The sequence below is a fragment of the Lineus longissimus genome, chromosome 14 (assembly GCF_910592395.1).
Source record: "Lineus longissimus chromosome 14, tnLinLong1.2, whole genome shotgun sequence".
NCBI lineage: Eukaryota > Metazoa > Nemertea > Pilidiophora > Heteronemertea > Lineidae > Lineus > Lineus longissimus.
This window is the reverse complement of record NC_088321.1, coordinates 6,271,517-6,287,894: the sequence shown is the minus strand read 5'-3', so window position 1 is coordinate 6,287,894 and position 16,378 is coordinate 6,271,517. Positions and strand designations below refer to the sequence as shown.

The 16,378-nt window shown below is 41.7% G+C and overlaps 1 protein-coding gene across 1 annotated transcript in view; it reads left to right on the top strand.

The window, feature by feature from the left end:
* Window positions 1-16,378, top strand: part of LOC135499215 (uncharacterized) — a 30,699-nt gene that overhangs the window by 6,146 nt on the left and 8,175 nt on the right. Inside the window, exon 2 of the mRNA XM_064789878.1 lies at window positions 12,772-12,986. Within this exon, the coding sequence (XP_064645948.1) occupies window positions 12,772-12,986 (215 nt within the window). The remainder of the gene's footprint in view (window positions 1-12,771; window positions 12,987-16,378) is intronic.

The following is a 16,378-nucleotide window of genomic DNA, read 5'->3' as shown; positions in this document are numbered from 1 at the left end:
CTGTCCCAACGAAATGTACGGGTTTCCTCTTTTTGTCGCGCTTATCTCCATTTTCTTGCCCTCTTCCTGGTTTCTCGCCTGGTTTACGATTCGACTTGGTCTTGCAAACTACAGAGTAATGTCGAACAAATTTACATTTATTGCATGTCGCGTTTTTAGCTGAACAATCGGGAGTCTTTGGCAATGTGGCCTTCTTTTCCGCAACGGAAACACGTTTTACCACTTGGTTTACCGCTCGGTTTACCCCATTTCTTCTCCTGTTTCCTGTCGGAAAGACGATTTACTTCAGCAGGTTTGCCCTCAATACGTTTCATTTGGAGGTCCACTGCCTCCATGGCCCTCGCCACACTCAAAACATTGTCCAGAGTTAAATCCGTCCCCTTTTGCAGAAGTTTACAGCGTAATTGGGACGACTTGCAAGCATCCACAACCTGGTCACGTATCTGTTCGTTAGCTGCGTCTAAATCCCCGAATTCACAGTTGATAGCTTGCTGCTTTAATCTCGAAACAAACTGAGCTACTGTTTCCTCTTCTTGTTTCAACTGTCTGAAAACATGGCGCTCATACGCTACATTTAACTTCGGAAGAAAGTAGCCATCCAATTTTCTCATGGCTGCCTTGAACACATTGTCAGTCTCACCCTCAGCCACTGCTACGAATGGCACGTCTGCGGCAGTTTCGAACACATCCTGCACTTCCATCCCAGCGGAATGAAGAAGCAGTGCTTTCTTTTGTGCATTGTTAGTAACACCTTTTCCAACAACGTAATATTCGAAAGCCTTTTTCCACCGCTTCCAACGCGGACCAACACTGGCCAAATCACCTGTACAGTCAAACCTTGGCAGTGGAGCAACATCAACATTCGTTGCCATTTTCACAAAGTTTATCGAATTTAACCCGGATTTAACTTGTCGTATTCAAACTACAGTCTCTTTGGCACATTCGTACTTTTCCTCGTCGCCAATTGTAACGTTCTTAAGGCATGAACGACAAATTTAATCACGATAATTGTATTCTTTATTTACAATCATCAGCCATCTGCTCGTAACAACAACATACATATCAATTCCGTCCTGACCGTGGTAATTGCCCCGAAGACAGGTTGTGCCAAAACACTACATGAGGGTCATCTACGGGTGTCTATAAAACGAAGATTGAAGATTGCAGAATCTATATTACGCAGAGGTCAGAAAAAGGTGGAAAACTATATAATTTTTCTAATGGCAAAATAACAATGAAGGGTCACTAATAATCGATTCATACTATGTGATCATGTGCAGTACCCTTTAAAGATACCTCCCCCTTAATTTAGGCGTGATATGTCAATAAATGAAAATAATTCCTGTACATAATGTTGATTTTGTGTACATTAGGCCTATATACCCGACCACACCCCCTCTGAAAATTAATGAAAGTGTGTGGAATTTGTTGAAATCAATAGAAAAGAGTCGTTTTGGCTTGAAAGTCATGTTGCCAAAGTTTGAAATTGATAACACATTTTCTTCAATGATTTTTGAGAGCATCTTCGTTTTATAGTTCGGGAATTCTTCATTTTATAGTTTTTCTAATGGCAAAATAACAATGAAGGGTCACTAATAATCGATTCATACTATGTGATCATGTGCAGTACCCTTTAAAGATACATTTTCCCCAATTTAGACGTAAAACGTCAATAAATGAAAATAATTCCTGTACACAATGTTGATTTTGTGTACATTAGGCCCCATAAAAAAAAATGTTAGTTTATCATCCTTTTTTCTGAAGAAAGTGATGAGGGAGGGCGGTTTTTATTTTTTATTTTTTCAGAACAGAAACGGGTATTTAAATGAAAGCAACATGAACAATTGAACATGAAATTGATGCTATAAATTTATGCTTAACTACACCCTGGTGCCTCTTTCATTGTCCTGACGTCATTCTCACAAGTGAAAAGTTAGTCTCCCCCGCCCCCCGAGGTGCGAAGGCATTCTGGCAGCTAGTATCAACAGGAGGCCCAAGGGCCTGGCGCTCAGCTGAGTTGTTGCTGCGTTGTTCGTATATATTACATTACTCGTCAAACTCTACTAAACTAAGGACTCAAAGCCTAAGGATATTAGCTTCTGGATGTGTAACAGTGAATTACGGTAGACTGGCGCAATCTACTTCAAGCAAGCTCCACCCTTGCAATGTGTGCGCAAACAGATAACCTAACCTATATTGGACCATCAATTCTACACACAGCAACATGATTCATCCTCAGCTGTTACCATGATGATGATGATGATGATCCTTTTCGCAAATTGGTCGTCTTCTGTCTTTCTTCCATACTTCAGTGCCACCGGATGTAGTCTGCCCTTGTGAAGGGATCCTTTCAGCACCGGGGCACAAGAATCCATGCGAATTGAATCACATGGAGAGACTAGCCCAATCACCCGCTTTTGGCTGGGTAGAAATGGGTAAATCTCGCAGACTGGACCTTAAACTCTACTGCCGACGTGTGAGGCCGGTCTGACAGATGAGTAAGTGGGGTCCACCTAATGCAGAAGGCACCAGTTTCCCTAACTAAAAGGGTAACATTAACAAAATGCTCTACCCAACTCTATTATTGCCTAAAGGCCTGTGTACACTAGTAAAATATTAGCAACATTTTTACATTTCCAGTTGCAACAAATGTTGCAAAAATGTTGCGTAGTGTGTACAGAGCAAAACGCGTCTTACAACATGTTGTAAAATTGTTGCAAATTAAATGCAATGCAATTCTTTGTTGCATGTTGTAAAAATGTTGCAAACTCTTCAGCCAATCAGAAATAGGATTTGCGTCATGTGATCTACCGGAGTTCATGTGACTTGAACAAGAAGCAGGTATAGCAACTCTCAAGTGAGTGTCTTGCTTCGTAGGGTGATGAAACCTTTTCTAGAAGTTTTTGTATGACGGCTTGTCAGTCAGCCGCAACTCCTTTAGGCTGCGTATCCATAGGCTGTTCCGTGCCCTGCACAACATTCCCTTTTTACCGCCTGGCGCGCCACACGGACAATGAACCTTCGTTGGTGTTATTGATCGTTCCCATAGGTTATGCCGTGTCACATTGCGGGCATATATGCACTGTGGATTGGGAATATAGGCCCATATTGGGATTGAACATGTCCATTCTTTTGCGAGTGAACAACACGGAAGCAATGTCTGAGGCGAAATTAATTCAAGAGGTTCATCAACGGGAACTACTCTGGGACCCCGAAACTGATGATTATCATAACAAGCACGAACCTGTAATTTGTTGCTTAAAAGTCAAGTTTTATATACATGTACATGTCAATTTGATGTTGCAAGTGAAAATACAAGTTACTTGTATTTTCATTTTCAATATTCATAAGAAATTGTCTTCTGAAATAATGACAGCGTGCGGATAAACGCGATTGACCGCTGCGAAATGAGGACTACAAAGGCCTACATGACCAAAAAGGAATATCCAATGGAGACGCAGGGCATAGTGCCAGTTCACAAGGCTGTTACGCCATAATGCAACACGACACAAGGGCATACCCTATGGATACGCGGCCTTAACAGGCAGTGGTATGCCCCATCATCCACCCTCATTTTGATCCAGGGCCTGGTCCATATTCTCTTTGGTTATTTCGCCGCCTCTTCCGTCTCTCAACAATGACAGCTAAAATTGCTGCAGAAGCACTCAAAACACCTCTCTCCTTGGAATCATCCATTTTCCCTCCAAAATACCTATTTCCCTTTGTTCCCACTAAAAAGTTTGCAACAATTTACCAACATGTTGTAAAAATGTTGCTAATTTGTTGCAATTTTGTTGCTAGTGAACACAGGGCCTTGAAGGGCTTGTTGCAAAATTGTTGTAAAAATTTTGGTAAAATGTTGGTAAATGTTGGTAAAATGTTGGTAAAATGTTGGTAAAATGTTGCTAATATTTTACTAGTGTACACCTAAGTCAAGTGAAACTCTTAACAAACCTTAGCAGAATGCCACCATTGAAATGTTGATAATAATGATAGCAAGTAAAAACTTTAAACAGATAGACTTGATTTTTTTAACCAACTGCCACATGCGGTTTTCTTTATTTAGTAAATTTTGAGGTAAGTATTACAGAATGAAATACTTGAATACTAGAATTGCCTGGCTCTTCTGATGATTGCACTGGTGAACACCGAAGTCGATGGGATGTGCAAAGTCATAGCTCGATCCTCTCTCTTGGTCATCTTTGAGATGTGGTCACCAAATATGTTCAAATGCAGCTGCAGATCATTCCTGTCCTGCAAAACATGATGAGGAGATAACATTTTAATTTTGATAGAATAGGTAAGCTAGCCAAGTTTTATATCAAATACAAGGCCAACAACAATTGATAAGGCACTAGGCCTAGGGCCGAATGATCAAGGAAGTTCATTGATATGATTGGGAATACATTGTGATAAGAGTGATGAATCGGCCCCGTTTGAAGCATTGTGCTATGTACAGTGTGCAAGTGTCAGTGTGTATCAGCTATCGCATTTATTGTTTGTTGACATTTCAAATCGCTGGAGTCGATCCTCAATTACAAAGTTTATGTACATTGGCAACCTTACCCGATGATATCAGAACGATGTTTATTATTGTCTTGTTTATTCACATTAGTTCTGCTATGTGACAAGAGTTATTTGTTGAGAAATCCATGATTTAAAGCCGGACTTTGACATCGTTTCTCAGACCAACCAAGCTGCATTTCGCAGATCGTTTTTCAACGATCGTCGACGAACTATTTCAAATTAATCACATCCAATTAAACAATCCAAGCCTTCCCTAATGTCATCAACATGCAATAACACAAGAAGCCAAATATTATCGCCTATGAAATTGTGAATTTAATGAGAACTTACCTCTGAATTGACAGAACGCGATCTATTCCATAGCATGGTCTCCTTACGTCTGAACTGCGCAGACTCGAGACGTGACGTTCGCTGCACGTGTGATTGGACGTGGGATAACTCACGCGAAATTTAAAATGCTCTTCTTGGGGGTGCTCACTAAATTGCGCCAGTAACACCACCTGGTGAGAAATTCATGAACCACGCCTATTGATAATGAAAGAGAAAGCTTTGCTCTATAAAATTAGATTTGATTCATGATCCCCAACTGAGAAATCAGCTGCTGGAAAAGTTTTTGGAAAATTTCGCTCGGTGCCACCTAGTGGCCAAACCGCTCATCCTGCCGGACCCACATTTGGTCTATTCAGGAGTCCTGAAGGGTCTCAACGCCTCAGAGGGAAAATCTATCGCCTATCCGCCATAGTTTTGAAACGTGCCTGTTTAACGGACAGACAGACAGACAGACAGACAGACAGACAGACGGACACTCATTCTACCATTTACTCATATGAATAGCTCAGCTTTTCAGCTGAGCTAAAAAGTGGAAGATTTAGTTCAACGAGGCGCCATGAGAGTCGCGCTATACATTTAGCGCCGGGAGAGCACGTGTTCTGAAAAAGGCGCGAATTTGGCAATTGAAGACAAAATCTTTCAACAAATTCCTCTGAACCTCCTTGAAAAGTATTGTAAAACAGCATTGACTATCTAAAATCACTGTGATATTGTTTGTTACGCTGAAAACTCTGATTTGTCAATGGTGTTTGGCATATTTGATGAGTGTAGCGTTTTTCGCGCCAAATCAATCGTCGTCCGTTCGGCATGCCGCCGGCCGTCATCTACGCTGGGGCGAGTTTCCTCATATAAAAGTGAATAACAGTTGATTAAAATGAACCAAAGTAGACATGTCTGGTATCATTGGAAAGAGAATTTCATCAGAAATGCAACTGAATAGATAGCGAATCAATTCTTACCTGCTGAAAGCCTAATTTAGTGATTGAAATTGAAAATTAAAAAATAAAATTTTTTTTGATGCGGGTCAAAAAAGTGATGCGGGCGGGGATGATAAACTGACATTTTTTTTTATGGGGCCTTAGGCCTATATACCCGACCACACCCCCTCTGAAAATTAATGAAAGTGTGTGGAATTTGTTGAAATCAATAGAAAAGGGTCGTTTTGGCTTGAAAGTCATGTTGCCAAAGTTTGAAATTGATAACACATTTTCTTCAATGATTTTTGAGAGCATCTTCGTTTTATAGTTCGGGAATTCTTCATTTTATAGTTTTTCTAATGGCAAAATAACAAGGAAGGGTCACTAATAATTGATTCATGCTATGTGATCATGTACAATTCCCTTTGAAGATACCTCCCCCTTAATTTAGGCGTGATATGTCAATAAATGAAAATAATTCCTGTACATAATGTTGATTTTGTGTACATTAGGCATATACCGGACCACAACCCTCTGATATTTCAAATGCAAATCTATAACATTCTGCAGGGTGTCAGTGACGAGTTACTGAAATGATAGATTTTCGGTCAAGTGTCTTCATCAATTAACTGTTGGCATGGTTGGACGGAAAAGAAACTAGGGGACGTCGAAATATTGTCTGGGAAGTATAGTAGCGAATTCTAAAATACCCGGATTCAGAGCGAATGGAGAACCGCTCAGTGCAAATGCACTATGCGCAAACGAAGTCTCGTTTTGAATTCAGCGGCACCGCTTGGGTTGGTGCAAATGTGGAAGCTCTCAAAAACCATCTAAAACCGTTGTTATCTAAAACCTTTGTTGAATTTGATATATTTTAGAATAGAAATTGATACTTCACTGTCGGCGTTGATTGTCTCACCAAAAATTGCGAGGGCGGAGCTGAAATGTTGGCCAAAATCTCGGCTCTGCCTCTGTTTTGCTCAACATTTTGGCTCCAATAATATGAATCATCCAGGTATACTCTTGATGACGTAAGGTAACCAAAGGGGTGTGATTAAATGGTAGCACGCTTACCACATAGCAATGGACTCAAGTAGAGAAGCCTCGCTGCTGCACCCGGGTCATCACGAAGATTGGAGGGTCCCTTGAAGGCGGCAGTACGTTTCGAGAACGCCAAAACACTTGTGAGGTTCAAGGAATACTGGCTGATTTAAACGACTCTACGGTACTGCAAAAGATAGACCGTTTTTATTTAGTAGACTGACAAATCATGAAAAACTACTTTCTACAAATCGCATATACCGTCGTCTAAAACGGGAAACGTACGTTTGAAGTGTGCCCTATAACGATATTTCACGTGTTTTAGTATGGTTAATCCGTGCACCCGAAAGGTCGTACATCCGTATGTTTGTCGGTGTTCATCAGGATACGTCTTGATGTGATGTGCCAGTTTGACATTCCAATATCATCCTAATGATAGGAAATGAAATACCTATTTGCAACACACAGTGTAGCAGACATATATAGCGTGGTCCTTCGAATAGTCCACGGTCAGATATTATCGAACTTCGATTGCAGGGATGATTTTTAGCGGACAGTTACATGTTTCACCAAGTAAATCGCGGCTATGAGGTAATAATTCGTCTATTTCAAATTACGCAAGAACGTTGTGTGGGTGGAACACTTAAAAATGGACTTATTCTCACAATTACGGTAGTTTCTAAGGCGCAAAACAGAGTGGATTGTCTGCTCAAGAAAAGTGATAGACCATTGCTACGCACTGCATTAATCGTGTACGTTGACCACCGTGGGTGTGGGGATTCGGACAGTGTCAGTAAGGACCTGTCACTATGGTTACCAAAGCGATAGCAGACGACAGTAAAAAATTGAAAGCCCAGGCAGATTCAACAGCGAATACTTCCTTTTCTGTGCTACTAGATGTGGGTTTGCTCATTGTTATATCTCGATGATAGCAACACTTCTGTTGATATGTTTGTATTGATGTAGCTCTCTGATTCTGAATAAGTAGATGAGATTTTGTAGTTCTACGTCTAATTTAGGCTACAAATTATGCTTATTTCTACTGTAGCGTAAAACCGGGTCGAGCAGTAAGGCGTCACCATTAAAGAAACAAAGACAATAAATGCCACAACCCTGGGCATCCAAATATCGACGAAATTAACTAGTTCGTCAAGTACGATGTCACCACTGATCTGACACCAATCTTATTGTAATGGACCAAGGAACTAAGTAAGAAACAGAGGGCTTAGACTTCAATTCTAATTGATAAGTTTTAATGATAAACTGAGCTCATAACTATTTACAGTACTTACACATTCTACAGCATCATAATTCCAAGCCAACACTTACGCACACTAATATCTCCCACATAATCACCACATGATTAATCCTTTCTGAAGCACACTCGCAGTATAGGCCCAACAGGCTGACTCGTGAGGCCTATTGTTACAAGAGCCGCCATCAGATAGCCACTGATGCATTGCCAGGGAAGGGTTAGACTACCTTCATGCTAAGTTGTTCTAGCATTCTGCAAAGGAGCTTTCCCAAGAGGATATGTCCGTCCACCTCTCATACTGAGCTTTCCTAGCATTGTCCCTTAGACAAAATATTTGAGGATTTGGCTACCTCTCATGCCAAGTCTTGCTGGCATTCTCCAGTGGGTTTGCTTTGAGGGTTGAGCTACCTCACATGCCAAGTCATCCTGGCAACCGTTCTGTTTGCTCCAGCCCGTTCCACATATTTTATACCAATATCCTGGTATCCAGAAGTATTAAGAGATGGGCGTTTGTTTTTTCTGAGTATGGGTGTGTTTGGGGGGGGGGGGGGTATAGGGGTGTCTGTTGACTGAATCTAGGTAATAAAGGTACAGGAAAAAAGGTACAGGAAAAAAGGTACAGGAAATAAAAGTACAGGAAATAAAAGTACCGGAAGTAAAGGTACCGGAAAATGAAATGGCCAGGGCCATTGTGCTCACCTCATGTGGAGGAAAGATGGATAAAGAGCATGGTATTGTGTCATGTAGTGTTAGGTTTGATGTAGGTCCAAGCAATTACAATTTCCCCAAAATGGCCAATTTACAGTACATTCGACCTCTGTGACCTTGAAAAGTAGGTCAAATCAAAGAAAACCCGAGTAGTGACACATTGAATGGTTGTTAGAATTAGATGTACCTATGATATAAAATTGGTGCCAATCGGGCAAGTCATTACTAGGAATAATGGCATTTTGATGAATTTAGGATTTGGCCCCCTCCCTGGAGGCCAAACGGCAAATCAGATCGCACCAAACTTCGGTACCTGAGATCACCTGACCAAGGGGTACATGTGTACTTAATTTGTGATCAATAGTCATTGCAGTTAAGAAACATGCAATAGTTACGGCCTGACGGCGAATTTATGCCATTTGACCTCTGTGACCTTGACAAGAAGGTCAAATTAAAAACCTGTGTGGCATATACTGTATGGTGGTTAGATGTACCCATGATATCAAATTGGTGGCAATCGGGCAAGAAGTTAAGGAATAATCACATTTTTAAGGTTTTTGGATTTTGCCCCCTGGTGGTCAAGTGGTGAATCATATTGGACCAAACTTCAGTCCCTGAGATCACCTGACTAAGGGGTAAATGTGTACCAAATTTGGTATCAATAGTCATTGCAGTTTAGAAACGTGCCATCGTTACATCCTAACGGCCAATTTACACCATTTGACCTCTGTGACCTTGAAAAGGAGGTCAAATCAAAAACCCGGAGGATATATGATGCACCTTTGCTAGAAGTACCTACCATATTTTTTTCAAAATTTCCCGACTACTATTAAGGGAGATATTGCATATTTTCACTTTTAACGTTTGGCCCCCTGGTGGCCAAACCATGAAACGAATCGGACCGAAACTTGGTCTCCAAGGTGTCATTACATAAGGGTACATGTGTACCAAGTTTCAACTCAATAGCTCTAACAGTTACGAAACGTGCCCTGCTAACGGACGACGGACGACGACGGACGACGGACGCCACGGTATGGGATAAGCTCACCTCTGCTAAGAGGTGAGCTAAAAAGGTACTGGGAAAATAGGTACACAAAATGGCATAAATAGGTAAATGAAATGGCCAGGGCCATTGTGCTCACCTCATGTGGAGGAAAGATGGATAAAGAGCATGGTCTTGTGTCATGTAGTGTTAGGTTTGATGTAGGTCCAAGCAATTACAATTTCCCCAAAATGGCCAATTTACAGTACATTCGACCTCTGTGACCTTGAAAAGTAGGTCAAATCAAAGAAAACCCAGGTGACACATTGAATGGTTGTTAGAATTAGATGTACCTATGATATAAAATTGGTGCCAATCGGGCAAGTCATTACTAGGAATAATGGCATTTTGAAGAATTTAGGATTTGGCCCCCTCCCTGGAGGCCAAACGGCAAATTAGATCGCACCAAACTTCGGTACCTAAGATCACCTGACCAAGGGGTACATGTGTACTTAATTTGTGATCAATAGTCATTGCAGTTAAGAAACGTGCCATAGTTACGGCCTGACGGCGAATTTAGGCCATTTGACCTCTGTGACCTTGACAAGAAGGTCAAATTAAAAACCTGGGTGACATATACTGTATGGTGGTTAGATGTACCCATGATATCAAATTGGTGGCAATCGGGCAAGAAGTTAAGGAATAATCACATTTTTAAGGTTTTTGGATTTTGCCCCCTGGTGGTCAAGTGGTGAATCGTATTGGACCAAACTTTGGTCCCTGAGATCACCTGACTAAGGGGTAAATGTGTACCAAATTTGGTATCAATAGTCATTGCAGTTTAGAAACGTGCCATCGTTACATCCTAACGGCTAATTTACACCATTTGACCTCTGTGACCTTGAAAAGGAGGTCAAATCAAAAACCCGGAGGATATATGATGCACCTTTGCTAGAAGTACCTACCATATTTTTTTCAAAATTTCCCGACTACTATTAAGGGAGATATTGCATATTTTCACTTTTAACGTTTGGCCCCCTGGTGGCCAAACCATGAAACGAATCGGACCGAAACTTGGTCTCCCAGGTGTCATTACATAAGGGTACATGTGTACCAAGTTTCAACTCAATAGCTCTAACAGTTACGAAACGTGCCCTGCTAACGGACGACGGACGACGACGACGACGACGACGACGACGACGACGACGACGACGACGACGACGACGACGACGACGACGACGACGACGACGACGACGCCGACGACGGACGACGGACGCCACGGTATGGGATAAGCTCACCTCTGCTAAGAGGTGAGCTAAAAAGTACACAATTTTTTTTCGAATTTTATTTGAATTCTCTCTTTTTCTATTCATAACTTTAAGTTTTTTTGTTTCGTAGGCATTGCATAGGCCTTAGAAATAGGTATATCAAATTTCCAGTATACAGTTATGGTTTTCAAGAGACAAAACACGGCTATCAAGATCATGATGAATGTGAAGATTCTAGGATAATTCCCTCTGCAAAAGGTTTAATTGATAAATTTACCAATGTTCATCATAGAGTCCCAGTGTTTACGAAATGTGCCCCGCCAAAAGACAACAGACACTTCGCCATAGCAAAAGCTCACCAACCCCCTCGGTTCAAACGAAATTTTGCTATTCTTAGCTCACCTCTCAGAGAGGTGAGCTAATACCACAAGCCCCCGCTATGGTTATACATGTGGGCACTGTCATGACTGTACGCTGGTTCACATTCATGATTCAAGCTCTACTCTGTGAGAGTATCACAGGTCTGAGCTGCAGCTTTACAGCGCTCAGGACTAACATTCATAGTTTGCCATCTCTGCCAGCTAGGTACCCATTTACTCCAGGGTGGAGAAGCAAGTAGGTTAAAATGCCTTGCTCAAAGACACAAAGACGAAACAGCGGTGGCCCTTCCGAGAATCGAACCCGCGACCAACCTCTACATCCGGAGTCTAATTGATTAGCATTCAAAAGGGCTTCACCGTATCCCCTGGAAACACCTATACGACACATGCCGCGTCACCGCCAGAATCTGGGGGTGACGTAGCATGTCTGACCGCTGATCCGTCTATTCGGGCCCTATTTGTCAGCACTGTTTCATCATGACCAAAACTTTTTGCAGCCGACCAAATAATTGTAAAATTGAGCAATTATCTCAAGCTGAATACAGATAAAGAAGCCTTATACTTAGATATAAAAATAAATTATCAAAAGGGATTTCGAAATAATATTTTCACAGTGCTCGCTCGATTGGCGTTTGTAACACGTGCTTCTTCGGTTCTTTTTGCTTGGAGTTCCCGCATGGCCCGACTAAATGACGCAATTTTCTTGTAGAGGAAATCAATTTTTTATATCAGCATTAGCTAATATTATCCGTGCCCATGAAGTTCTATTATGCCGTCAATTGATTTGTGATCGCATTAGGCCGAAGTTACATAGACCTCATTCGTTCATTTCCCAGGACTCATTTTCCCCTTTTGCTTTCGTTCCCCTGTAAAAGCACGGCCTTGTGGCGTGCATTCACCGAGGAATGAAAGAAAAACCCGGAAAGTGACTCGTGGTAAATGAACGAATGAGGCCTATGTAACTTCGGCCTTAGGGTAAATGGTTATGTAGACTGATAAGTCACCCTTTTCAACGATTCAATATGCCATGAATATGCCAAGTGTCAAATCATTATTTACATCTTATTTACATGTCAAACGTTATTCTTTGACCAATCAAATATGTTTTAACTCAACATGATACCAGGTGCAGTGCAAGTGACTATAGGAGCACGTAATGACCTCCGGGTAAACGAGGTTGACCCACGACCTCCTGATTATGAGCCCGGTGCTCTAACCACTACGCCACTGATCTTGCTCATAGACAAGTGTCAATGTAACAACACTGCCATAGCCACACGGCAGCAACATGATCGCCTCGTGAATGTTATGTATGGTGTTATAATTCACCCGATGCTAAATCAAATGTGTATCCTATCCACAGGAGCGTTGGCTGTGTTGTGTTGGAAATGGCCAAGGGAACTCGTCCATGGAGTGAGTCTGGAAATGCAGCACATGTGCTGTTTATGATTGGAAATAAAAATACTCCTTCCGTTGCTGAAAATGTTCCTGATAGTGTGAAAGATTTCCTCAAGAAGACCTTCATTGTGATCCCTAAAGATCGACCATCTGCCAAGGACCTTCTCCAAGATAAGTTGCGTAAGTTACACTCTCATGTTGAAACTTATTCGGTCATCTCACACGGTAGGAGTAACAAGCACTTTCCTAATGACATATTATAGACAAAGCGACTGAAGTCAGGAAAACTCAAAACGGGTATAAGCAGGGATCATTATTGTATCATTCCCTTTTGAGATGTCACTGCTGCGGTTCTATCATAGTGTGCTGAAGTATTTGAGTGGAGGAAGGATGATGTATGTTCTGTAGAGAGGCAGAGGTTGATTTTTCCTGAACCAGTATGCGTGCAATATTTTGTAATAATTGAAGTAATATTAAAAGAAATCACATCTGTATTCAATCAATCAATTCACATTAATCAAAAATAAAAAACGTGGCCCGCATTTGGTAGAATTCACATTTAGGAATCTAAAATATACGGGATAGGGTCGGGAAGGAGTAAAATATATACTAGTATTGGGCAATTCGCCTAACAGCAAATTGCAGACCATATCCCTGGTGAAAGTATTTTGTCATGTTGAGAAATTAGGTTTGCACCAGGATATAACCAGATAAATCAGAGGCAAATAACCCTGAATAACCAGCTGAATTAGGTTGTGACAGTAGGTGCATCATAAATACTAGAATTAGCGATGGTTCTGGGACTGCAACAACTCAGCATATGGATGGTCAGAATCCAGCAGACAACAAGCAAATGTAATCTGAATCTCAACATCTTTCGTATCTTTTGATGAGTTTTCTGGTCGAGTGAGGGAAACCAGTTGGCCATCTGATATGGCTGGTGGGGATGAAAGCTCCCAATGTTGGGACGACCAATAATACATTGCGTCTCCACAGTATTTATATTATAATACCTCCCTCCATGCACACATGGTTCTGCTGCCAATTTTTTCTTCAAATGATCTAGGTGTCAATCATGCACTTGTGTGTACTGGCACCACGTAGGTAACTTCTGATCTGATCTTAAGTGGCAGGTTTTTGGTGCTTTGTCCTGGTGCTCATTTTTAAGATGACAAAACACTATCACCAGGGATATGGTCTGCAATTGCTGTTAGGAAAGTCACAACCTGGGGACAAAAAATAAATGTGATTTAGACTTCGCATTCCTTTGAAGTGTAGGTTGCAACATCCCAGGCCATTGATGCATGCATGGTCACAACATAGGGGCAACCGGGAATCATGGCAAGGATTTTTACAACCATACTTTTGAGGTGTAGATTGTGATGTGAGGGAAGTGTCTTGATCTCTTCATAAAATTCCTTCGACATGGTGCAACAAAACAGTCCAGTAGATATACATGGTGATGATGGTCATAGCATGCGGCATCGAGACAACCAGTATGCAAGGTTACGGCCAGGCCCAAGGGGTATGACCGATCAGCACTAAGAGTAAAAACGTAACATGCAATAATATCTTTTTAAACTAACTGCCACAGTAGGTTTATTTATTCAGTCTTTTTGAAGTAAAAGTATTACAGTGAAAAGAACGAATATTATACTGGTTTGTCTTCGGACGGCAAATTCAGCACTGCACCGATGTCAAGGTTAAGACGGTTATACGACTTTGCCTCATCAGCTCCTCGTGGTCAAGGCTCCTATATCCGTGACTGATGCGGTCGCAGAACAGAACAGATGCTGATCATCCCCGTCACTGCGTCACAGGCTGTAAAACAGAGCGAGGAAATATTTTAACTTCACCAGAAGTTTTATCATTCATTATTCAGACCAACAGACACTGACTACCTGCTAATAGTCTATGAATTTCATTGTCATAATTCAGAACAAACACTTATCACCTTTGCTGACAATATTTTCAGAAGGTGTGTACATTCGTGTGTCCATTTACACTGCACGTGTATACGTGCTTTACTGTACATTTCTACAGGAGTGAGCAGGATGTACAGAAAAACGATCTCCAAAACTGTTGCTTTCAGCACTCGCGACACGTTAAGCGAGGTTTTAGCAATTATTTTCAGTGAAGGTATATCTCATGTGTAGAGTCTGGGTGATTTTGAGACATTCTTAGGTGTTTAAGGCGCACAGTTTGATGAAACTTGCCCGAATTCGTAATTTTTTTGATGAATGTATATCCGCCATTGCGGGGATCTGGAAACTTTCGGATGACAAGTTTGCCTCAAAAGATGGACGTGCTCCCTATAATCACCAAAACTAACAGCGAATATATGTTCTTAAGATCTTTTTCTTGACCTCTGATGAGTTAATTTTGTCTGATGCAGTGTTTCAACACAAATTTGAGGGCGATTACAATCACGAAAAAATCACACTCACCCAGTCTAGAATGCGTAGACGAAATGTCTGTTGGCTCTTCCATGTAGCGGGTATCCTCCCACCTGTTCAGGTCGGGACAGATCAACGTTGAGCAACTTGCCTAATCGGTAAAAACGCGGGAGGCAGTGCTGTTACCGGAACGGTTCAGAACCGGCGATTTTCATCAAAAATCACCCGAAAACTAAAAAAGTAAGCAACGGCTGCAAAAATAAAGTACACGTTGTTCGTTAGCAGGTTATGAAACGTAACCTAACCAAATTTCAGGTCGTTCCGTGCGGCAGTTTCGGAGATACGTGTCGAAAACCACATCCCTCGGGTCCTGGCGATCGGCTCAGTAAAAACAATAGACCATATCCACGGAGTTGTGGATATGGTCTAATAAAACTCCTGGGCTGCCTGAATAATTCCAACCATTTACAACTCATTGGTCGCCTTTGATATACCACATTATTCCCAGCCAGGAGTTGAAATTCAGGACGGCTAATGACCGATTTTACAGTACACAACCTACCCTCGACAACCCACTATTGGTCGAATCACAATAAACATGATAAACTACAAATACAACCATACGACGCATATATCAAAAACAGGGGATGCAGGATATTATACGCAAATAAATCTTTAGGTCCCACTCCACAGTTTTAAAATCGGCAAAAAGTGTCCATCCATAGTTCGTATCCAAAAACGTTGTGTTCCTTTGAATTGGCCGTGCTCTATGTCTACCAGCAATCGAGTCAGTTGATTATGCAGAACATCTTTTGTGAGGTAGAGCAACAGAGATTTACCTCCTATTGACCAAAGTGTGTTGGACACAATGATTTAGTGATGCGGCTGGGGCGTGTGGTGACACAGAGCGGTGCACAGGGTGCGTAGGCCCGTCAAAAATACAGGTAACCGGGAAAACGCCGACCGACCGACCGACCGACTGACCGACCGACCTTCCGACCTACTAACCCAAGGAGTTTCGTAGTTGAGTCACAGGTCTCATAAGTCAATGTGATATATCCAATCCACGATAGCAGGTCACGTGAAATGAAATTGTAAACAAGCGCACGTGCGCTGGTCAAATGACAACAAATGCATGTTGCGCGTTGCAGTTCATGCATTGCATCGGTCGAGACA